General features: G+C 41.3%; 2 protein-coding genes across 6 annotated transcripts in view; one reads left to right on the top strand and one right to left on the bottom strand.

The window, feature by feature from the left end:
- Positions 1-7,974, top strand: part of fbxw9 (F-box and WD repeat domain containing 9) — a 45,224-nt gene extending 37,250 nt beyond the window's left edge. For 3 of the 4 annotated variants that reach the window (XM_060901515.1, XM_060901516.1, XM_060901514.1), the window contains exons 7-10: positions 95-298; positions 442-507; positions 611-753; positions 2,202-2,277. In XM_060901515.1, the coding sequence (XP_060757498.1) occupies positions 95-298; positions 442-507; positions 611-753; positions 2,202-2,205 (417 nt within the window). In that variant the 3' untranslated portion in view covers positions 2,206-2,277. Of the gene's footprint in view, positions 1-94; positions 299-441; positions 508-610; positions 754-2,201 lie in introns of all 4 variants that reach the window. The other variant, XM_060901517.1, reaches the window with a different exon arrangement.
- A 655-nt stretch (positions 7,975-8,629) lies between these two features.
- On the bottom strand, positions 8,630-14,379 carry gng14 (G protein subunit gamma 14). Of its 2 annotated transcripts, XM_060902582.1 has the most exons (3): positions 14,367-14,379; positions 11,310-11,389; positions 8,630-8,755 (listed from the first exon to the last, which is right to left on the bottom strand). In XM_060902582.1, the coding sequence occupies exons 1-3, from the start codon at positions 14,377-14,379 to the stop codon at positions 8,630-8,632; spliced, it is 219 nt and encodes a 72-aa protein (XP_060758565.1). The 2 variants fall into 2 exon arrangements, with proteins under 2 accessions (XP_060758565.1, XP_060758563.1); XM_060902580.1 differs by lacking the exon at positions 14,367-14,379 and having other exon boundaries at positions 11,310-11,405.
- Positions 14,380-24,324: the final 9,945 nt, after the last annotated feature.

Genomic DNA, 24,324 nt, shown 5'->3' with positions numbered 1-24,324 from the left:
TTCTGATTATATTTATATAAAACTTGTATGATATAATACATAGAGAATAATTTTCTCTGTCTGTCTGTCTGTCTGTCTGTCTGTCTGTCTGAAGCTGAAAACCTACTTGTTGTCCATGTCGTACAGTGGGCGAGAGGTGTGGGCTGGAGATTACCATGGACTCCTTCACACCTTCTCCATGAATGAAGGCTCCTTTAAGTCAATAGCCCAGTTTAATGTAGGCCACAGTTCACTGGTGACTGGTATCCATCACTCGCCTGGGACTCTTTACACCTGCTCCTCTGATCGCACTATTAAGGTCAAACCTTTAATGAATTAAAATAAAACATAATTATTAATATTGCCGCATTTACATGTGAAAGTATACTGTCAGTTATTGTACACAGTGTGTTCTGTGTTTTTCCCTCTGAGGTGGTCATATGGCTTTCTTGATTGTTGCAGGTTCACCTTCCATGTGCGCCCCCAAAGACTCTGTGCATGCTTCGCAATAAATCAGTAGTGAATGGGGTAAGTGTAGCCACATCCTTTCATTCATTAGCATTTACTAAGTAAATTCAGTTTTACTCATCCTTACTTTTTCCCCTTTGTTTTTCTTTTTGTGTTTGTATAGTTTGATGTTTGTTCTTTGAGTGTTCTTTGTTTAAATGTTTTGTCCACTGGTTGTGGCATGGCCAACACCTGGTTTTGGGTACTGGTTTCCTCCAGGCCTTGGTCCGTTATGGGTGATACCTGCGCTCCTCACTATGGACTGCAGTGAGCACGTTGTGTGTTTTTTTTTTTTTTAACGTCTGGGTTGTCCAGTGCTCTGTGTGGCGGCGCTTCTGCACTAGGTGCAGTATTCCGGGCGATGTTGCCTGGTGGCGTTGCGGTGGCTGTGTGGGTGGTTTGGGGCGTGCTGGCGCTCTGTGTGGCGGTGCTTCTGTGCTCGGTTTGTGGATCCATGGCGTGGTGTTCCGGGTGGTGTTGCCTGGTGGCGTCGCGGGGGGCTGTGCAAGCAGTGTGGGGCGTGCTTTTGTACACCTTTTGGTGGGACTGTGGGTGGCTGCGCCACTGGAATTACATCCTGACCCTCTTTTGGTAGACTTTTTTGTAATTGTAAAACAACCTTGGGTGGGTGAAAGGCGCCGATATAAGTTGAAATTATTATTATTATTATTATTATTATTTAAGGACAGGTCAAACCGCTCAAGCAAAAACATTTAACATTGTGTATTTTACGTTAATAAATATTCAGCACTACAGTACAGTGGTGCAGTGTTTGGCGCTGACAGGTTCTGGGTTTGAACCTGTCGGTCAACTGTGGCCTTTCTATATGAAGTTTGCATGTTCTCCTCGTGCCTGTGTGAGTTTCTTCCAGGTGCGCCAGTTTCTTTCCACAGTCCAAAGACATGCACATTAGGTCAACTGGCTACTCTAATTTGCCCCAGGTGTGAATGTAGGTGTGAATGTAGGTGTGAATGGCTGTCCGTCTTGCTGTGTTAGTCCTGGAATAGATTGGTGACCTGTCCAGGGTATACCCCACCTCTCGCGCAGAGTCAGCTGGGATTGGCTCCAGCTCATCCATGACCTACAATGCATAAGCGTTATAGAAAATGAATGTATCCAGCACTTTAGTTATTTATAATGAGGTAGAATCCAGTTGAATCTACCTGTTTAAGATGTTGCCAGTAAAAGAAGTGTTGCAAGATTAACATTTCCAGAATGCAAAAAACAAGTGTGAAATAATTGTAGAAAGAACCCCAGAAATGTGTCATTTCCACACAAGGCTGGCAGTTAATCAGTGATGATGATGATAAAACAAATAGAGAACAAGCAAAAAAAGCAAATATAATTCACTTTCACCATTGGCGCATTTCACTGTGTGTGTGTGTGGGGGGGGGGGGGTTTTACATCACATGAAATATGTCATTTCCACTTGAAATAGCTTGTTATAGTTGCTCACTTGACCAGCCACCAGGCTGTTTCTAAGTAGTGTAAATTTCTAATAATTAAATGAGTCAGTTGAACATTTAATGCCAGCTCTGTTATGCCATATTTTAGAAATATGTACAATAGACCTACATTTATTTTTCTACTTGGCTCACATGTTATTCAGGTCCAATAATCCTGTCTTGGATCAGAATTTCTGCCATGAGATTCTTGTCCTGGTCTAGGAGTTAAGCTCTCACACAAAATTGTTTTTCTCTCTCTGTCTCCTGTAGCTGAGTGTTGAAGCAGGGGTGCTGGCTGTAGCCTCTGGTGATATGAATGTGGAAGTGTGGCGGCCCAGCCAGTGATGCTCATAGCAGAGACAGTGCCTGGAGACAGTGTCCGGTGTCATGCTGTGATCACATGATCATCCAAAGGCACTCTGCAGTTTACCTTTACATGTGCGTGCTAACAAAACATATGTGTTTATAATTCTTATGTGAGGCGTAAAACTTGTTAGAGGAAAATAACCAATGATGGGGTTACGTGATGTCTCCATTAACATCCTGACATTGATTATTTTCTAATAACAGCACATCCTGAAATGTTTTATTCATCTTCTACCACAGCAGTTTGCCAATGCTAAGATTTTTTTTTATTAAAGAATGACACGTTGTATGTTTTATCCATTTATAGTTACATTTAATGTTGTAGAATGTCCAAGAAACAGGTTCCTGTTATCACTTATCTCAAAGCAGCTATGAACAGTGGCAGAAAATTTCAGCTTTACCTCTGATGGTTTCAAAGAACTGACACTGGGGATTCCTTTAATAACTGCTAAATATCTCCTTACCTAATAACTTATCAACAATTATGCTTTTTCTTTGTTAAAGGACCCATGGCATGGTGGTTTGTTGATGCTTTAAATGGGCTCGTGGAGGTTTCCGGATGTTATAGCCGCAGCCTTTCTCGAAATGAACCCTCGGCACGTAGATATAGCCTCCTGGGAGAAAGCCCCATTTCAGCCCTTTTCCCAGTGCGTCGTTTTGCTAATGAGAAGCATGGAGGCGGGGAAAGGTAGAGGGTGGGGGCGGGCCATGGGTGGAGGGGCTTGACCAAGCTGTGCACACACATACTCGCTGCTATCAGCGCCTGTAGCCACGCTGCTAAGACAAAACCCTGTTCTCCCTCGGACTCCTTTCGTAAACTCAACGTGACACAGAGAACAGAGAGTGAGAGTGTTCAGAGTGGTAGTTTACAAACGTATAATACCCTAGGCTTGAACATGCATTCTATAACCAAAGAGGATAGAAGCAGCAACTACAGCAACATATCACTTATCCAACAGAAGACATGCATTGCGGAGCAATAGTCAAACATAAGCTCATAAGTTACAGTCAATTTCCAGACTAAACTCAGTTTAACAGAGCATGCTGCATGCTTTTTGGTTTTGTAGCGCAGAGTACCTGGCTAACTGCAGGAAGCGGTTAGCTGCACAGCTAATGTAGCCATTGCAAGGCTAACGCACCGATTTTAAAACACGGCAAAACGACTTAACAGTTATACACTTACTTGTTCGGTGTTTGTGGCTGATGCGGCAGGGATGCTTGGTACGGACCCAGGCTTCAGTGACAGTTGATGTGCAAAACCTGCCCTGTACTGTCCCAAGTTGTGGAAACATTCATCAGGAAAATGCTTCCGACAAACATACACTGTCTTAGGTAGACTCGACGGCGTATTATTGGAGTAAATAAAATTAAGCCACTGCTTCTTCAGGGGCTCTCCCGTCAGCAGTAAAAACAGACTCCTTTCTGTGTTGTCACATCCATGTACAGCGCAATTTCCATGTTTCGCTCGCTTAGGTGGTGCCATGTTGTTGTGTCCTCTATGGTCTCCTCACTACAAAATTGAAGTGACGTATCTATGGTGGCAACTTTTGAGCTGGGCGGGCAATCCATACAGTGGGTGGGAATCCAGAGGGGGGGCGTGGGGATCATCTCCCTTGCTGACGTAGTAAAGGGAAGAGCCTATCAATGCGCCATTTTGATGCGCCATTCTCAACTGTTGACAAAGGGTGGGCATAGTTTGGTTTACACATTATGACGTTTCTAGCCACTGGGGTGACTTAAGAAGGTCAGAGGAACTCATTTTAACGTTAAAGTGAAAATTTCATGCCATGGGACCTTTAAATAATAAGTCTGAAAATGAACAGATTGTTCCACTTGTTTGTTAATAGACTTGCACACTGTGGTGCATCCCTCATACAAGTCCGTTACACACACAAGTTACAGAAACAAGACCGAATTAGACTGAGTACCCTAATATAAACCTGTGATTTGAAATGCAGCCTGCACTATTGCTAGAGCTGCTGTTTATTGAAAATAAATTAACACTTTCTAGCAAATCAGATTTTAAGATTCAGATAATTAAGATTATTGTTGTTCTCAAACTTGTGCGTACACTACAAGGCCAAAGGACTGGATGCATCACTAAAGTGTCAGATGTTGGACAAAATGTATGATTCTTTATACATAAAATTTAGGGTGGTCCTTATTTTGTGATTGATTATATTTAATTATCCTCTCTCACCCCATCAATATGTTCCAGAAAATTAAATAAAATATTGTGTAAAATTTTAAGGGAATATATAAACATTTAAAGGTTGCTCAGTGACCTTGAAATTTAAAATGATAGATCGATAGTCATTTGCAATGCATTCTTTTAATGGCAGTATTGACACTGTTTTGACTGAAATTAAAAAAAAAAAAAACATTAAATGACTCCATGACAACCACTGTCTGTCTGTCGGTGAAATAGAGCAATACTAAAGAATTAGAAAAGATCTGATCTCAGTTGCACAGACAGTACTGTTAGATGTCACTGATTAACCTATGACTGCACAATGGCTGACTTGGAGATTGGAACTAGAAGTAAATCTTCTGTGTGGTTACTCGGCAATGTGGAAAGTGAAATAACTGGAAGCAAAGTGCCTTCAAAGAAGCAAGTTCTAAGTGTGTTCTTTCACCATCACAAGATCTTAAAGAAGACCATCTGGGCAAGTGCAGCAGCTACCATTGAACAAGCTTCTTTTAGGCTTATCCAGAAACGTGGGACAACTGAGACAACTACTAGGCAGCATTTGCAACTGTGCAAAATCTGAAGGTTATTAATGACAACAGAACTAGGGGTGGCTCTGATCGAAGAATACAATGCACTTACCACCATCCATCTATTATCTGTAGCCGCTTATCCTGTTCTACAGGGTCGCAGGCAAGCTGGAGCCTATCCCAGCTGACTATGGGCAAGAGGCGGGGTACACCCGGGACAAGTCGCCAGGTTATCATAGGGCTGACACAGAGACAAAACCATTCACACCTACAGTCAATTTAGAGCCACCAGTTAGCCTAACCTGCATGTCTTTGGATTGGGGGGGAAACCCACACAGACATAGGGAGAACATGCAAACTCTACACAGAAAAGCCCTCACCAGCCGCTGGGCTCGAACCCAGGACCTTCTTGCTGTGAGGCGACAGTGCTAACCACTACACCACCGTGCTGCCCTGATTACCACCATCTCATCTCATTATCTCTAGCCGCTTTATCCTGTTCTACAGGATCGCAGGCAAGCTGGAGCCTATCCCAGCTGACTACGGGCGAAAGGCGGGGTACACCCTGGACAAGTCGCCAGGTCATCACAGGGCTGACACATAGCCACAGACAACCATTCACATCTACGGTCAATTTAGAGTCACCAGTTAACCTAACCTGCATGTCTTTGGACTGTGGGGGAAACCGGAGCACCCGGAGGAAACCCACGCGGACACGGGGAGAACATGCAAACTCTACACAGAAAGGCCCTTGCCGGCCACGGAGCTCGAACCCGGACCTTCTTGCTGTGAGGCAACAACGCTAACCACTACACCACCGTGCTGCCCTGATTACCACCAATGAAGAGCAAAAACAGTATTTGCTTCAAGTTGTCCAAAACCACCGAGAAAAATTCCCCAATGTGAATAAAGCGACACTGATGCAGTGACTGAAAATTCTAGAAAACCTGGACTTTTTTTTATGTTGCCTTGCCACTCCAGAAAACTCAATGACTTGTACATTATTCAAAATGTTTTGTTGTGTACCATAATTTTTTTCAAGTATAATAAATAAACGTTACTTATGACAAACATTTGTTCTTTACACCTGCATTGCAAACAGGGTGATGTATCGATAATTTAACATGCTGTTGTCCAATATTTCAGAAGGCTTGAGCAACCTCTAATAATTATTCAAAATGTTCCAAATTTAGGCAAATTAGTTTTCTTTCATAATCAAACAAATCTAAAGGGTGAGAGTTTCAGAATTAATAGTATGAAAATTTACCCCCATATAAGGCCCACCTTAATGTATGTATGTATATATGTGTGTGTATTTATTTTTAATTCTGTTTTCATTCACTATATGGTCAAAACCATCATACCCATATGTGCTTGTTAACCATCCCATTCCAGATTTAGTCCCCCTTTACTGTTATAATAACTTCCACTCTTCTGGGAAAGCTTTCCACTAGATTTTGGAGCATGGCTGTGGTGATTTGTGCTCATTTAGCTACAAGAGCATTAGTGAGGTCAGGTTGGTTGAGGAGGCCTGGGGTGCAGTTGGCGTTCGAGTTCATCCCAAAGGTTTCAGTAGGGTTGAGGTCAGGGGTCTGTGCAGGACACTTGAATTCTTCCACTATCCACAATCTTGGCAAACCAGGACTATGCTTTGTGCACAGGGGCATTGTCATGCTGGAACAGGTTTGGGCCCCTTAGTTCCAGTGAAGGGGAAATTGTAATGCTAGGGCATATAAAGACATTCTAATCTAGACCATTGTGTGCTTCCAACTTTGTAGGAACAGTTTGGGGAAGAACTACGTATGGGTGTGATGGTCAGGTGATGTTTCCTACAGGGTAAAGAATACCGATATAATGCATTTGCTGGGTATGCTGCAGAGCACAGTCCCGTGTCTGATATGTGCTCTGCAGCATAACCAACAAATGCATTACGTGTATTCTGTCCCCTGTAGGAAACATCATTTAGGAAGTAATGGTCAGCAGTGCCTTGTGCAGTTTCATCAGGAACACACTGGATATTTTCCTCCATGTTTAGACATGGCTACAAGATAGAAACACCCCACCCAAAAAAAAGGGGGTACTAAGTAGTAAATGAAGTGCAGTTTCTGACAGAGCATTAGACTTATAGTAACCCTAATTTTATACATGTCTGATTCTTACATTGATGATACATATTCCTAAAGGCTTGACTGACTGAATGTGTTGAATTAGAAGTCTATAAATAATTACACTCAGGTCATTGTATAGGCCTGTTATTGGCATAAACACAGCATCTAGATAGAACACATCACTGCAAATATAATGGAATATTCTGGAAAAATGCATTTGGTTAAACTAGATGTCGATAAACATGATGTGTTCACTACTAGCGTAGAACTGTAAAAAATTATTGAAAATGACTTCCATGTGTTTGGCCTGTAAAATAGAAGTGGACTGAAATGAATCCTACATAATACAGGGATGTTTGTTTAAAAGGGGTATTTAAAGCTGACACACATGGCACCTATGAAGCGTTTCTAAAAAGAAAAAAAAGTGCTCGTGGGGGTTCCTTCATGGGAATTCCAGCTTCATATCTGTATCTGTCATCTCAATATTTATTCCAGACGATTTCACAAAGCTTTATCTGGCACTTCAATACATTTGTGCCCAAATATTTCATTGTGCTGTGGCAGTTTACTTGATACACACCTTGACAAACATTGCTATTCATCTTGCATTTAGACTTTTCGCATTCTCTGTCCGTTAATTATTACCCATTAATGATTCAAATATTAATCATGAAAACAAAGTACCTTTTTTCCTTTCAGAGTAAATCTCAAATCAGCAGGTATTCCTTATTCTCTTACTCACGTATACACGTTCTTGTGCAAAGTTCCATTTTCTTAATTTCCTGTTTGTCATTTTGAATCTTGCACTGTGTTGTTGTTGTTGTTGTTGTTTTAAATGACTGAATAAAAGATCATCCAAAACAATACGCTCATGTCTTGAATTGAAAATTTCCAACAGATTAAATCAATTAACAATACGTAACTGTTTGTAAGACAATATACACTATGTCAGAAAGAAAGCACAACTTTATTCATCACACACTTGTGAAATTCCTCTCTGCATTTAACCCATCTGAAGCAGCGAACACACACATGCACACACACGTGAGCAATGAAATAAAATAATTAACTTCTTTGGCAGTTGGTTACTTGTCTCTCAAATATCAGCCTCTGCAATATGCGACCTTTCATAATTTGTTTTTTATTTTTAAATAAATATCCAGGCAAGTGGTCTGAATTCATTAAACAGGACAGTCACAAGCACTAATAATTTGTAAGTGTCCATGCAGAACACTTTTAAATTCAGAATGTAACTGTAATGTTGATACATTTACAGCAACTTATCCAGAGCTACTTATAAACTGAAGTCTTTGTTGAAAAACATATCCTGATGCTAGTTCAAATAGGCTATAGTCTAATAAAGCATAAGGAGAAAACTCTGTTACATAGGAGTTAGTGAGAACTAGTACAGCAAAGAAAACTTAAATAAGGTGACATGCACAATACAAACATGCTAATACATTGTCTTTATTCATATGCACATATAATAGATATGGTTCTGTAGTCTCACAGTAGCACACAAGTCTTCTTGTCCTTGAATGGGTTGGATGAGGCAGCAATGCCTGTGAGCAGTGGATCTCCACGCCGGTGGTCCTGACAGTACTGCACGAGCTGAGCAGCTGCAGCTGAAATCTGATACACACATTATCGACTCTGTTAATGAGACTAATATTCCAGAAAACAAGAAATTATACACAATTTCACCAAAAACAGGTGGCTGCTGAGGAAGTACAGTACCAGTCAAAAGTTTGGAAACACCTTCAAATTCAATGTTTTTTCTTTATTTTAATTAACTAAAAGACACTTCGTGTCTTAAAGTAATGACTGACTGTTATTTCTCTTTACTTAGTTGAGTGGTTCTTGACATAATATGGATTAATACAGTTGTTGAACAGGGCTATTTACTGTATTTTTATTATTTACCCTTTACTGGTTGATGGTGTCAAATGCATTAAGAAGGCAAGAAATTCCATTTTTGACAAGACACACCTGTTAATTGAGAAGCATTCCAGGTGACTACCTCATGAAGCTGGTTCAGGTAATGCCAATAGTGTGCAAAGCTGTTATCAAGGTAAAAAGTGACGACTTTGAAGAATCTAAAAGATGAAACATTGTTTTTTTAACACTTTTTTTGTTGACCATATAATTCCATATGTTATTTCATAGTTTTGATGAGTTCAGTATTGTTCTACAATGTAGGAAAAAAATTAAAAAATAAAAACATTGAATTTGAAGGTGTTTCCAAACTTTTGACTGGTACTGTAAATGACTTGCATTTATACACTCATTCTTCATTAACCCAGTTGGGGTCATCTACATGTTATATGTGTTTTATATATATACAGTGGTGCTTGAAAGTTTGTGAACCCTTTAGAATTTTCTATATTTCTGCATAAATGTGAACTAAAACATCAGATTTTGTCACAAGTCCTAAAAGTAAATAAAGAGAACCCAGTTAAACAAATGAGACAAAAATATTATACTTGGTCATTTATTTATTGAGGAAAATGATCCAATATTACATATCTGTGAGTGGCAAAAGTATGTGAACCTCTAGGATTAGCAGTTAATTTGAAGGTGAAATTAGAGTCAGGTGTTTTCAATCAATGGGATGACAATCAGGTGTGAGTGGGCACCCTGTTTTATTTAAAGAACAGGGATCTAACAAAGTCTGATCTTCACAACACATGTTTGTGGAAGTGTATCATGGCACGAACAAAGGAGATTTCTGAGGACCTCAGAAAAAGCGTTGTTGATGATCATCAGGCTGGAAAAGGTTACAAAACCATCTCTAAAGAGTTTGGACTCCACCAATCCACAGTCAGACAGATTGTGTACAAATGGAGGAAATTCAGGACCATTGTTACTTTCCCCAGGAGTGGTCGACCAACAAAGATCACTCCAAGAGCAAGGCGTGTAATAGTTGGCGAGGTCACAAAGGACCCCAGGGTAACTTCTAAGCAACTGAAGGCCTCTATCACATTGACTAACGTTAATGTTCATGAGTCCACCATCAGGAGAACACTGAACAACAATGGTGTGCATGGCAGGGTTGCAAGGAGAAAGCCACTGCTCTCCAAAAAGAACATTGCTGCTCGTCTGCAGTTTGCTATAGATCACATGGATAAGCCAGAAGGCTATTGAAAAAATGTTTTGTGGACAGATGAGACCAAAATAGAACTTTTTGGTTTAAATGAGAAGCATTATGTTTGGAGAAAGGAAAATACTGCATTCCAGCATAAGAACCTTATCCCATCTGTGAAACACGGTGGTGGCAGTATCATGGTTTGGGCCGGTTTTGCTGCATCTGGGCCAGGATGGCTTGCCATCATGGATGGAACAATGAATTCTGAACTATACCAGCGGATTCTAAAAGAAAATGTCAGGACATCTGTCCATGAACTGAATCTCAAGAGAAGGTGGGTCATGCAGCAAGACAATGACCCTAAGCACACAAGTCGTTCTACCAAGGAATGGTTAAAGAAGAATAAAGTTAATGTTTTGGAATGACCAAGTCAAAGTCCTGACCTTAATCCAATCAAAATGTTGTGGAAGGACCTGAAGCGAGCAGTTCATGTGAGGAAACCCACCAGCATCCCAGAGTTGAAGCTGTTCTGTACGGAGGAATGGGCTAAAATTCCTCCAAGCCAGTGTGCAGGACTGATCAACAGTTACCGCAAACATTTAGTTGCAGTTATTGCTGCACAAGGGGGTCACACCAGATACTGAAAGCAAAGGTTCACATACTTTTGCCACTCACAGATATGTAATATTGGATAATTTTCCTCAATAAATAAATGACCAAGCACAATATTTTTGTCTCATTTGTTTAACTGGGTTCTCTTTATCTACTTTTAGGACTTGTGTGAAAATCTGATGTTTTAGTTCATATTTATGCAGAAATATAGAAAATTCTAAAGGGTTCACAAACTTTCAAGCACCACTGTGTATATATATATATATATATATATATATATATATATATATAAAAACAGCCACCGTCACCACAGGCTTGCTCACTGGGGATAGATTAGGGATAAAATTAGCTTGTGTTTTAAGTCGTTCAAATTCTGTAAAGCTGCTTTGCGACAATGCTTATAAAAGCACTATACAAATAAACACTTGACTATATATATGTTTATCAGTAAATACTGTTACAAAAGTCTTGCATTGAAATAAATCTCACCTTGATTCTGTCCAGGTTGGCTTCCAGTCTCAGCTGCTCCACCGCTTTTCTAGCTTGAAGCACAGTGTTGCTGCTGTACACTTTTCCAGACTCCATCTCACAGCCACAACCTGTAGCATGAGACTGATCACGTCTCTGTTCAGTACTGCTCTGGGCAGCTCAATTTATTCTGCAATGAGTTCAGTGCTTCTCTTGTGAGACTACACCTTGTATAGTCATCTATATGCATTCAGAGAGGCTCGTGTAGTTCTGCTAACGTTGTGTAGTGTTGCGATCTCCCAACCTGGCTATTTAACCCATGTTGAATTATCCTCTCCACATGTGCTCCTGCGGTCACTTCAAAGTGTCTTGTGATGTGGCCGAGTTGAAAGGTCGCACATGCAGGTGTAGAAATGTCACACCAACATCACACACCCTCAGAAAAGAAAATGAAAAGAGAATGAAATATTCTGCTAACATGCTGCTTAATTGGTCAGAGTTATGGTTTTGAAGAAAGAAAAAATCTTTTACTTTTTTTTGCTGATTCAATTTTTTATAAGTGGATTATAGTGCAATAGTTGTCCATCCACAAGGTTACAGAGGGCAACTATTGTTTATTATATTAAACTTAGCATTTAAAAGACATGCCTGCTTATTCAATATTAATTTTATTAATTTATACATACAGTAGCCAAGGATCTATTTGTGGGATTCAAACCTGGAGTTGCCCAACACCTAAAACCACTACTGTTTCTTGGATGCACAGGTGTTGGTGATGCGTTAAGTAATGAGATCTAAACAATGACTGGAGGTTTTGTAGATTGTACTTGCTTCACTCAACATGCACAGGCCTACAGAGCTGAAAATATGGAAGGCAAATGCTAGAGCATTAAAAATATGCAAGTTACAGAAATAATCCATCCATTATCCATAACCGCTTATCCTATGCAGGGTCACAGGCAAGCTGGAGCTTATTCCAGCTGACTGTGGGCGAGAGGTGGGGCAGACCCTGGACAAGTCACCAGGTCATCACTCGGCTGACACATAGAGACAAACAACCATTCACACCAATTTAGAACCACCAATTAACCTAACCTGCATGTCTATGGGGGAAACTGGAGCACCCGGAGGAAACTCATGCAGACACAGGGAGAACATGCAAACTCCACACAGAAAGGCCCTCGTCGGCCACTGGGCTCAAACCCAGAACCTTCTTGGTGTGAGGCGACAGTGCTAACCACTACACCACCATGCCGCCTGTGCAGAAATAATATGATATTAAATCATCTCATCTCATTATCTCTAGCTGCTTTATCCTTCTACACACTGTAAACCCGAATAAGTTGAGTTTACTTAAAAAAATTGAGGAAAGTGGTTGCCTTAAAAAAAATAAGTAATTATTAATGATTGAATTGAGTACCTTAAACTTACAATCTTCTGGTAAGTTTAAGGTACTCAATTCAATCATTAATAATTACTTTTTTTTTTTTAAGGCAACCACTTTCCTCAATTTTTTTAAGTAAACTCAACTTATTCGGGTTTACAGTGCAGGGTCGCAGGCAAGCTGGAGCCTATCCCAGCTGACTACGGGCGAAAGGCGGGGTACACCCCGGACAAGTCGCCAGGTCATCACAGGGCTGACACATAGACACAGACAACCATTCACACTCACATTCACACCTACGGTCAATTTAGAGTCACCAGTTAACCTAACCTGCATGTCTTTGGACTGTGGGGGAAACCGGAGCACCCGGAGGAAACCCGCGCGGACACGGGGAGAACATGCAAACTCCGCACAGAAAGACCCTCGCCGGCCACGGGGCTCGAACCCGGACCTTCTTGCTGTGAGGCGACAGCGCTAACCACTACACCACCGTGCCGCCTGATATTAAATCATTTGTTCACTAATTCTTCGGCATAGTAAAGGCTTTATTCTGGTCAGGGTTTTGAGGGAATCAGAGCATGCACATGTTATTTACACCCACAGGCCGGAATGGAGCTAATTCTTCTACTGGCATATTTTTCCAACAGAAACAAGAAAAACATTATGGCAGCGGGGGCGTGGCCAAGCAGCAGTCTGCGAATGGAGGGCAGGGTCAGGGAAGGTAAGTCATTCCACCTGCTGTCAATTAATGTGTGTGTGTGTTTGTTACAGGGATGGAGCATAAAAGGAGGGAGAGAGCAGTGTCCCTTCACTGGCTTCCAGTAAGCTACAGAATTGACTTTAAAGCATTGCTGCTGGTAGACAAATCTCTAAATGGTACAGGGCCCAATTACCTCTCTGATATGTTGCGGCGGCCTAACCCAATCAGATCGCAGCAGCAAAATTTACTGGTAAAACCTGTTAAAACAAAGTGTGGTGAAGCAGCTTTTAGCTACTATGCAGTACAGCTATGGAACCAACTCCCAGAGGACATCAAAAATGCTCCTGCTGTTGGCAGCTTCAAATCTAGACTAAAGACCAAGCTGTGCTTTCTGCTAACTGATAAATGTCATCTTTACATGTTTTAAACTTTACTTAACTTCAGGGGCATGTTTAGCCTATTTTTGGGGGTGCTCAAGCACCCCCAAAAACGAGCTCAGCACCCCCTAGCTCAGCACCCTCAAAAACACTGCTTTTGGACGTAATTTTCAGAAATAAGTGCCCTTGCGCACTGCGCAATGAATGTGTGCGCGGGCGTGTGTGTGTTCTTGAATTCACCTGTTACGTGATAGTTCTATGAGCAGTAAAATCCCTCTCCTCCTTGCGTCCCCTCTGATTGGGTTGCCTGTCCGCGCGAGTGCTTGCTACGACATGGTGGTTTTTTTTAACTGGATTCCACGCTGATGAGGAACTCGAAGTAGCACCTGAGTATTACTGGCATAGCGAGATGTGAAGGTACGGACTGGAGTTACAATTGTTAAACACAACACAATAATATGCATAATGCAATATTGATGTTCCCTGGTCTATGAACAGAATGATAAAAACGACATTTATCATCCATATCGAGATACTTTTGTGCAGAGCTGTACAAGTGCTACGGTGCTAGACCACCGTGTGTTAGTCAATTTTATTTAATGTAACATAGCGTTTACGTTTGCTTATCATTCTTATCATGCTTATCAACAAAAAATATAAACTAATGTAAACTAATGTAAAATCATAATAATACACTATTATTACACAATACACAATAACACATTAATTAACAATTACCACTGTTCAAAATGAATAGCTCCAACATTATAAATGCAGTAGTAGGTCTTTAGTTAAAAATATAACGTAAATATTTGTGTCAGTGACTGTAAATGTGTAGATATCATAGTTTATTGGGTCAGCTTCTGTTAAAACATTGCATAAGTCTAGTCTAAATGCGGAATAAACGTGGAAACACTGTCGTTCAAGCCAGGTGCCTCTGTCAGCTCTGGGGGCTAAGCACCCCCAAAGATCAGATGCTAGAATCGCCCCTGACCTGCATGTCTTTGGACTGTGGGGGAAACCGGAGCACCCGGAGGAAACCCACGCGGACACGGGGAGAACATGCAAACTCCACACAGAAAGGCCCTCGCCGGCCCCGGGGCTCGAACCCAGGACCTTCTTGCTGTGAGGCGACAGCGCTAACCACTACACCACCATGCCGCCCTATAATAAACATGAAATATTTTAATTTTATTTTCCGTAAACTTAGTTACTTCTAGCTTATTGCATTGATAGAAATCAGTTCAGACCTTTTCTTTAAAATTGCTGTTGTTTTTTTGATGTTTTCATTGTCTTTTGTGAACCAGGATAATACGAGTAATAAATTTTAAACAGTCAGCCAGTATGTTAGACAAAATACTTATTCTTAGTATCAATTTTATTGAATTTGACAACCAAATGCTTCATATGAAGTTTCCATGACAACAACCAAACAGCGTGTTAAAAACCGCAGACTGCCAGTAATGCAGGTTGGGATTCTAAAGATGGCAGATGAACTGAAGAGTCCATTTTTTGGACTGACCAGAAAAGAGTGAGAATTATTTATATTACGTGAAAGCTTCGTTGCTAGAGGTTAAAAACGATGTCTGGCGTATAGCTCGGTTTTTCCTGATCGCGTGTTTAGGAAATTGCCAAAATGCTCTAGAAAACCCATACACACCGCCAGTGCTAGCCAGTAAAGAAATAAAACAAAAGAGACTGGCTATGATATAAGAAAATTCTACAACGCAGAAACGGATGGGAGCTCTGCTTTTAGGCAGTGCCTAAATCTATATATTACTTTATCTCCCAGTGTGAACTCTCTAAGGCGCACAGCCAGGCTTGACATTCTTGTGCATGCCATAAATTCTCCTGGGTTAAGTGATCGAGTGTGTGAAGCTTTGTGCACAGGTCGAGGACATACTGAATTTTGTTTTTACTATTTGAAGGTCCCTCCTCCCAGTTTTCCCACAGCACGTCCAAAATGCCGCAAGGCTTGTGCCCATATAATAATTTGAATGGGGAGAATCCCGTGGAGGCTTGATGGACCTCTCTTACTGTAAATAACAGGGGCTCAAGCCACTTATCCCAATTACATGCATTTTCGCTTACAAACTTCCAAATTAAGTTTTTAAGTGTTTGATTGAATCGTTCTACCAAGCCATCTGTTTGTGGGTGATAGATGTTGGTGCAGATGGATTTAATTCCCAATAACTCCTAAATCTCACAAAACGGTGGTCCTGGTTCTCAAGGCCGACAGGTTGGTCCAATTTTGTGTGGATTACAGAAAAGTCAATGCGGTGTCTAAATTTGATGCGTACCCAATGTCTTGCATTGACAAGTTGCTTGATCGATTAGGTGCCGCTCGATTTTATTTGACACTGGATTTGACAAAGGGATATTGGCAGATCCCTTTGACTCCTCTATCCCGAGAAAAAAACCGACCTTTTCCACACCGTTCGGATTATTATTTGGGATTTCTGCTACGTTCCAGCGGATCATGGACAAGATCCTCCACCCCCATGCCGCGGCTTACCTTGATGACATTATTATATTCAGCAACAATTGGTCGCAGCACCTAGAACACCTTAGGGCCATCCTAGAATCGCTGAGGCGGGTGGGCCTCACAGCTAATCCAAAAAAGTGTGCAATTGGATGGGTGGAAGTACCGTATCTGGGTTTCCACTTGGGTCATGGGCAAGTGTGCCCCCAAATTGACAAGACTGCAGTGACTGTGGCCTGCCCGAGGCCCAAGACCAATAAGGGGGTGAGACAGTTCTTGGGGCTTGTTGGCTATTATTTCAGGTTTATACCTAATTATTCAGACGTCACCAGCCCACTGACTGATCTTACTAAAAAGGGGGCACCAGACCCGGTCCAGTGGACGGAGCAGTGCCAACAGGCATTCACCAAGGTAAAAGTGGCACTGTGTGGAGGGCCACTTTTACACTCCCCTGACTTCTCTCTCCCTTTTATTTTGCAGACAGACGCATTGGACAAAGGGCTGGGGACCGTTCTGTCCCAGAAGGTGGAGGGTGAGGAATGACCAGTGCTGTATATCAGCCGTAAGCTCTCTATGTGTGAAAGGAATGCTTGGCCATTAAGTAGGCAGTCCTCACCCTCTGATACTCCTTGCTGGGGCACCCATTCACCCTCTGTTCGGACCACGCGCCCCTCCAGTGGCTCCACCGCATGAAGGATGCCAATGTGCGGATCACCTGTTGGTATTTCACCCTCCAGCCATTTAAATTCAAGGTGGTTCACAGGCTGGGGGCACAGATGGTCGTGGTGGACTTCCTGTCCCGTCAGGGGGGAAGGGAGTCTGCTGCAGGCCGGACGGCTCCCCAGCCTGAGTCGAGTGGTGGGGGTATGTGGCAGCGGGGGCATGGCCGAGTGTCGGTTTGTGAATGGAGGGCGGGGCCAGGGAAAGTGAGTGGCAAAGTCAGTACACCTGTTCCCGATTAACGTTGTGTCTGTATGCTTTGCAGTAACTGCAAAGAATAGAAAAGGAGGGAGAGAGTGAAGAGTGGAGATCTCTCCCAACCAGAGCACATAAGTGTATGTGTGTGTGTAAAGCTGAAAAGCAAGGAAAACATTGAAAATAAAAAAAGTTTGTGTGAACAACACTTCCTGCCTGCCGCTCTTCAGTATTCCACCCACTTCAGGGATTTACTACAAATACATTATAGATGGAATAAATCATCATATGAAGCAGTGCCCGAAATAGTGAGAAATATTGGACAACCTCATGACCATTTTAGGTTGTCCGCCAAAATGTTTGGTTGTCCAAAAATATTGATGTCAATATTTGTCATTTAATCTTTTTTATATATGCTTTCTGTTTCAGGGAGGTACATTATAAGTGAATGCAAGTCATAATCACTGAAATCATTGAAAATGAAAAAATATTACACAATAAATTATAAAATGTATTCCATTTTGTAATATACACAAAAAAATAACTCACCTTGGCCTGGGATTCCTCTCTCACAAAATTGGCACCATTCACACAGTCTTGTCGGAAATCATCGAGAAATCACGCCATCTCGCAGGAGAGAATATAAAAACACAGACGACAGTTGACGGAAATCACCGAAAATCACCGAAAATTACGTCATCTCGCGTGATCTCGCGGTACGCATAGAAACAACAAAAATGGCGCTGCCTACGCTAGTAGGTGATTTTAGGATGATTTGGGGTAATTTTCACTGGTTGTCCGGCAGGACACACTACAGACGATTTCTTGTTGTCCGGAGGTGTTATGGCTGTGTCCGGGACAACCGGAAACGCCTTATTTCGGATGCTGTGAAGTGGCCAAACCACAGTTACAATAATGTTCTGGTTAACAACTACATATACATGCATATCCATATGAATTACAATCACTACACTAATTAAAATATGGCTAAACATCAACTTTGTCTCATGTCTTTCTTCATCTCCACTCACTCAGAACCATATGAGGTGAGAGCATGTAAACGAGCTATATATTTTCTTAGCATGAACATTTCTCCTTTAATCAGTCCCCCCAGGATTTCGCGGGCCTTTTTTGTGACTGTTGCGGGCTAAAATGTCTGATGTTGCGGGGGGTTTCCAAAAAATTGCGATGAAAGTTGCGGTGTTTTTTAGGTTTTTGTTGCAATTACATTGCGGGAGGAAGTGAAAGTTGCGAGAAATTGTTGCGATTTCCTCTTTTTGTGATTAAAATTGAGTGATATGTTAAATATTAAGTTATTACTGAAAAACTATTGATTAAAAAAACAAAAAGACACTGAGAAATGGTCCTATAAACAACTTTACCAATATAAAAGATTACGAGGACTACAAAAATGCAGAAAAATAGGCTTTACTTATCCAAATGCACCTGTTGGTTCAAAAGTTAAAGTGCACAGAACTTCACAGCACAACATGAAGTTACCTTAAAATATAATATAAATGTCTCAGCTTTCATGTAAGAAAAAAAACTATTAATACTAGTACTGTGTGCAGGCAGTCTCTCCTGAAGACTAAATTAAACAATAATTATAAACTAATAAAATAAATGGCTCAGGCTTCATAGAAGAAAAAAAACAATTTGAACAGAATCTCACAGTATGATGCTGACGCTGCCTAAACAATGGAAAATAAAATACCATTTTGGCAAAAATGTTGGCATCCATTAATTTCTTGTATTAAGTAAAAAAATAAAGTGCACACAGTCTTTCACTGTAAACATAACACACTTTCAGTAACAGAATTTAAGCCTACATAAACACTGACTCGCACATGCTGCTTCTCTTGAATGGAAACACGGAAGTAAGGCGGAAGGTAGTTTGTCGACATCACCTCAAGACGACGCCAACGATTGGTCAAATTTGCGGGAAAGTTGCGGTGATTGGATATAATTGCAACACCGCCCTGAATTCGTGGGGATTGGTTGAATTTGCGTTGAAGTTGCAAATCGCAACATCGCAAAATCCTGGAGGGTCTGCTTAATACAACATATGAAATTAACAACTTGTTCATCCGTACTAACTTAACTGGCATGTACACATTCAAAACGTCATTTATGAGTTAATATCAATGGGCACTCACCAGAGATCAAAATCCTGTACACACATACAGTGGCACTATTATCACAGCTCACGCCAATCCAGCTTCCAACCACTTTCAAAAACACAGGGGACATGGGAGTTCAGCAGTGTGCAATTTCGTAAATGGAACTTTCCATCGTTCGTATGCTAACAGTTTAAACTAGCAGCATAGCCAGCAATTTACTTACATTTCTTCTAGTGTCCGTCGCAAAAAAACACAAAATCCTTGCTCAGCCAGCAGGCAAAACAATTTTTATGCAGTTGACTCTTACAATGACAGCAAGAGGAAGGTAAAATGTCGAAGTTTCAAGTGCTCAGTTAGCAGAATCTGCCGTGAATGTCGGCAAGCAGCCACCTCCAGAGAGGAAAACTAATAGCGTAAAGTCACCGGTGGCTTCTGATTGGCTCAGCTTGCACATGTGAACTCCACATATCACCCATGTCTTTGTGCATGTGAACTCCACATGTCACCCATGTCCTTGCGCATGTGAACTCCACATGTCACCCATGTCTTTATCACATGAAAGAAGAGCACATTCGTCACTTTTGAGATAAAATGAAGTGCATATGAATAAACCTGTGTGTTTATTTCTTTTTGGATTTATAGCTATATTTAATATATTTTTGTCATAAATCCTATTTATCCATGTGTCATGAACTGTATGAATTTATTTATTTATTTATTTATTTAGCAAATAATCTATGGTCAATTAACTTAATGGCTAGGATGCAGTGACCAGGGCTACACTAAACTTTCTGCAGTCAGACCCCCAGACTCCCTGCCAAATTGAGTGAGGGCCACTCCCAGTGCTCTGTTTTTACTGGCTTGGCAGCTCACTGGGCTGCATGTTGCTCTCTCAGTCCTCTGGTCCCAGGTTCCAGTGTGGGGTGACCCTCTCTGAGCAGTTTACTATTACAAACATGACCTGTATTTATATAAACATCATTTATTCATCGGCGGCACGGTGGTGTAGTGGTTAGCGCTGTTGCCTCACAGCAAGAAGGTCCTGGGTTTGAGCCCCGTGGCCGGCGAGGGCCTTTCTGTGCGGAGTTTGCATGTTCTCCCCGTGTCCGCGTGGGTTTCCTCCGGGTGCTCCGGTTCCCCCCACAGTCCAAAGACATGCCGGTTAGGTTAACTGGTGACTCTAAATTGACCATAGATGTGAGTGTGAATGGTTGTCTGTGTCTATGTGTCAGCCCTATGGTGACCTGGTGACTTGTCCAGGGTGTACCCCGCCTTTCGCCCGTAGTCAGCTGGGATAGGCTCCAGCTTGCCTGCGACCCTGTAGAACAGGATAAAGCGTCTAGAGATAATGAGATGAGATTTATTCATCACTAATCAATGTGAATAATTGAGGTTTGATGGTGTTCAGCGTTTAATGTCCAATTAAAATTCCATTTTATTGAGGTGGAATTTTATAGCTGATTATTTGAGCAGATTGACAGTGCAACACCTTTAGTGCTGTTGCTGTATGAGCCGTTTACAACAACATTTAGTCACCCTGATAGACACAGCCCATTTGTGCAGCATTTTTCAATTGAGATGTTTATTTTTTTCAAAAGTTTCTTTTGTCCCTTAGTCACGTGTTGATGTGACTAAGGAACGATATGGAAGAGAAAAGCAGAGGAGATTTTTTTTAGAACAATAATCATCAAACCTTTTTATCCCGGTATATAATATTCCCATTGCACTATTCTAGATCATATTATTGCATGCAAAAGTATTCGCTCCACATGTGCTTTGTTCAGTAGCATGCTCCCGAGGTAATGAACAAGACCCATTCTGTAAGACATTACAAAGATGACTGTGACTCACTCTGAGGCTGGACCCTCTGTTTGTCCATATTCTGACTCTGCCAGGCTTGAATGGAAGGCCGCTCCTGGTCTTCTGCTCTCTCTGGACATAGCAAGACTAGTGCTCCTCTTTACTTTTTGACAGAGCTACCAACGTCTTCCAGCCCAACATCTTCCTGTTCATCTTCCTGGATGCTGTCATGGCTTCTGTCATGGACTGATACCTGACGCACCCAAACCCTTGGAGTGCCCTTTCTCCATCACCACCTGTAGGGGACAGCACAGAGACACAGAAAGCAAAAAATAAGCATTACACACACACTAAAATATAAACACAACAGCTTTGTTGTGTTAGTGTCAGGGTACTGGTATTGCACCTCCCCATCGTCCATATGTACGTCTTCTGTGTTAAATGTAATTTCAGGCAACAGCTATACAAAATGCAGGATATGAAATAAGCACTGCACTACACACTTGTGTCCTTATGCTGCAAGTGCACACTGGTTTTGACGTCAGGGGAAGTGAACACAGGTTACTGGGAAAGGAAGAAAATGCCGGGCTTAGTTGCTGATTTTTGCTTTGATGATGTTTCCAAACAGGAGGAATTTGTTTAACAGACGCCTGGAGTCCACTCTGTAATTAATGTTCCGTATGTGTAGTTCAACTCCCTACAGAACAGAGGGCAAAGTCAACATCCAGTCTGTTCATCCACCCATCCATTATCTGTAGCCGCTTATCCTGCTCTACAGGGTCGCAGGCAAGCTGAAGCCTATCCCAGCTGACTATGGGCGAGAGGTGGGGTACACCCTGGACAAGTCGCCAGGTTATCACAGGGCTGACACAGAGAAAAACAATCATTCACACTCACATTCACACCTACAGTCAATTTAGAGCCACCAATTAGCCTAACCTAGTCTTTTTGCTCCTCCTACTCAAGCGAGTAGGACGCTTCTTTGCTTTGCTCCTGCTTTCTTGATCTTTATTTCTATACTTTACTTTCTCATTTAATTTCCACTATTTTTTTCATTTTGTTTTTCATCTTTATAAGCTTTTAATTTAATTTTAATTTAATTTCCACTTTTTTTTCCCCCATTTTATTTTTCATCTTTATAAGATAAGTTAGTTTTTAAAACAAAATGCCAGGGAGCAAAAAATCCTGCAGAAAATGCATGGAACTAGAACAGAGGATTTCTATTCTGGAATCAAAGATTGATGCTCTGCCAAAGACGGACGAATTAAAAGCGATATCTCAGGAAAGGAGTACAGAAACAGTGGCTGAGAATGCAGAGATTGCACTCCGACAGACCGATGGCATTGCAGATCAAGTGGATGAATTCATCAATCAAGCTGGGCAAAATGTGAGTACAGAAAACTGGCAAATGATGGGTGGCAAGCCCAAAAATAAAAACAGAAGAGTAATTACTTCAACACCAGCTCGTTCTACAAATTACAATAGGATCTACAATCCTATGGAAAATCCACAGCCCATAAGGCTTCAGAACAAATTTGAATGCCTCAGGGATGTGGAAGAGGATTTTTCAAGCGGACAAACACATAGTAAAAAGAGATCGCACCAAGATCGAAGAGCTGTGGGAAGAGACAAAAAGCAGCTCGTAACACCACCTGATCCCACAACCCTTGTTCTTGGTGATTCCACTGTAAGACAATTAAAAGGTTATGGGATGATTATTTGTTGCCTTCCAAATGCATCCATCTCTGACACCAAAGACAGCATTTTGAAACTCATGTCTGAGCATAAAACTATTAAACGTATTGTTGTGCATGTGGGAGCAAATGATGTTTTCAGAGAACAGCTGTTTGTCCAAGATGATTTCAGAAAACTTTTTTCTGAGCTCTATAAGACTGGAATTCAATCTTTTATCAGTGGCCCACTTCCAGCGAGAGGAAGTTTTGCTTTTTCTCGACTCTTCAGTCTTAACACCTGGCTTGGAAAAACTTGTTTTTCATTTGGTATGAACTTCATAGACAATTTTAACCTTTTCTGGAATCGCAGAGAATTTTACAAGCCAAATAGCACTGAACTCAGCTGGATTGGAGCCAAAGTCTTAGTAGACCATTACAGACTTGCAATCTTTTCTCAGCCAGCATTGAGGAAAACAGTTGATAAGATGTCGCAGACTGACATAGTTACAAAGCCTAAACAATCATCTTTGCAAGTCGTCATCAAGGACACACAGACATCTGACCTACAAGACTGCCAACATTCAAAGACAGACTGCCAAAAATCAGAGGACCCCATTTCGTCATCTCTATCTTCCCCCCGGATGGATTTCCCAAATAGCATGAAAAAATTGCTCCCAATGGCTACACTCTCTTTTTCCAGCCCAAATCTGTCGCGACAAGCAGTGTACCCAGTTCATCAAAATTGTGTTCGCCCAAGACTTTCAGCTGGCTACAAATCTTTTTCACCATCCAAAAGATACATGTCATCTCCAATCCTTTCACCCTCAAACCAAATGGAACATTTAGAAAGTCTTGTTTGATGTACTCTGGGTCCCTGCGAATGGGTGTAGTTTTGAAAACCAGCTGGGACCCAATGTGCCTATGCCATTCTCTATTCCTGTGTTGATAAGAAATAGAAAACATAGAGCACATTTAACCCTGGGGGTGAACCAATCTAATCTCCTTCCTGTTTTAAAACAACATCAGAGTGCACAAGCAGATATTACTTCTAGACTTTCTGTAAAGCTAGCTCTTCTGAATGTTAGATCACTTTTAAACAAGTCATTTTTAATTAATGATCTTATTTGCAAACACAATCTTGATTTTTTGCTTCTAACTGAAACTTGGCTGGATCAAGCAAATAGTGCTACCACCCTTATTGAAGCAGCTCCCCCAAATTTTAATTTTTTGAATGTTACCCGACAAGAGAAAGGTGGAGGGATCGCAAATATATTCAAAGTCTCTTTTCAATGTAAACAATCCTCACTTGGTGATTTTACGTCCTTTGAACACTTATGTGCACTTGTTACATGCTCTCCTAACATATTATTATTAACTATTTATAGGCCTCCGAGACATTCCGCCAAAGTCTTTCTTGAAGAGTTTGGTGAACTGTTGTCAGTCATTTACTTAGAGTTTGATTGTCTTATTATATCTGGGGATTTAAACTTGCATGTAGATAATACTGATAACACTTATGCCAAAGAACTACTTGCAATTATTGACAACTTCAACCTAGTACAACATGTACAGGGGCCGATCCACT

The sequence above is a fragment of the Neoarius graeffei genome, chromosome 20 (assembly GCF_027579695.1).
Source record: "Neoarius graeffei isolate fNeoGra1 chromosome 20, fNeoGra1.pri, whole genome shotgun sequence".
Taxonomy (NCBI): domain Eukaryota; kingdom Metazoa; phylum Chordata; class Actinopteri; order Siluriformes; family Ariidae; genus Neoarius; species Neoarius graeffei.
This window is presented reverse-complemented; position numbering and strand designations above follow the sequence as displayed.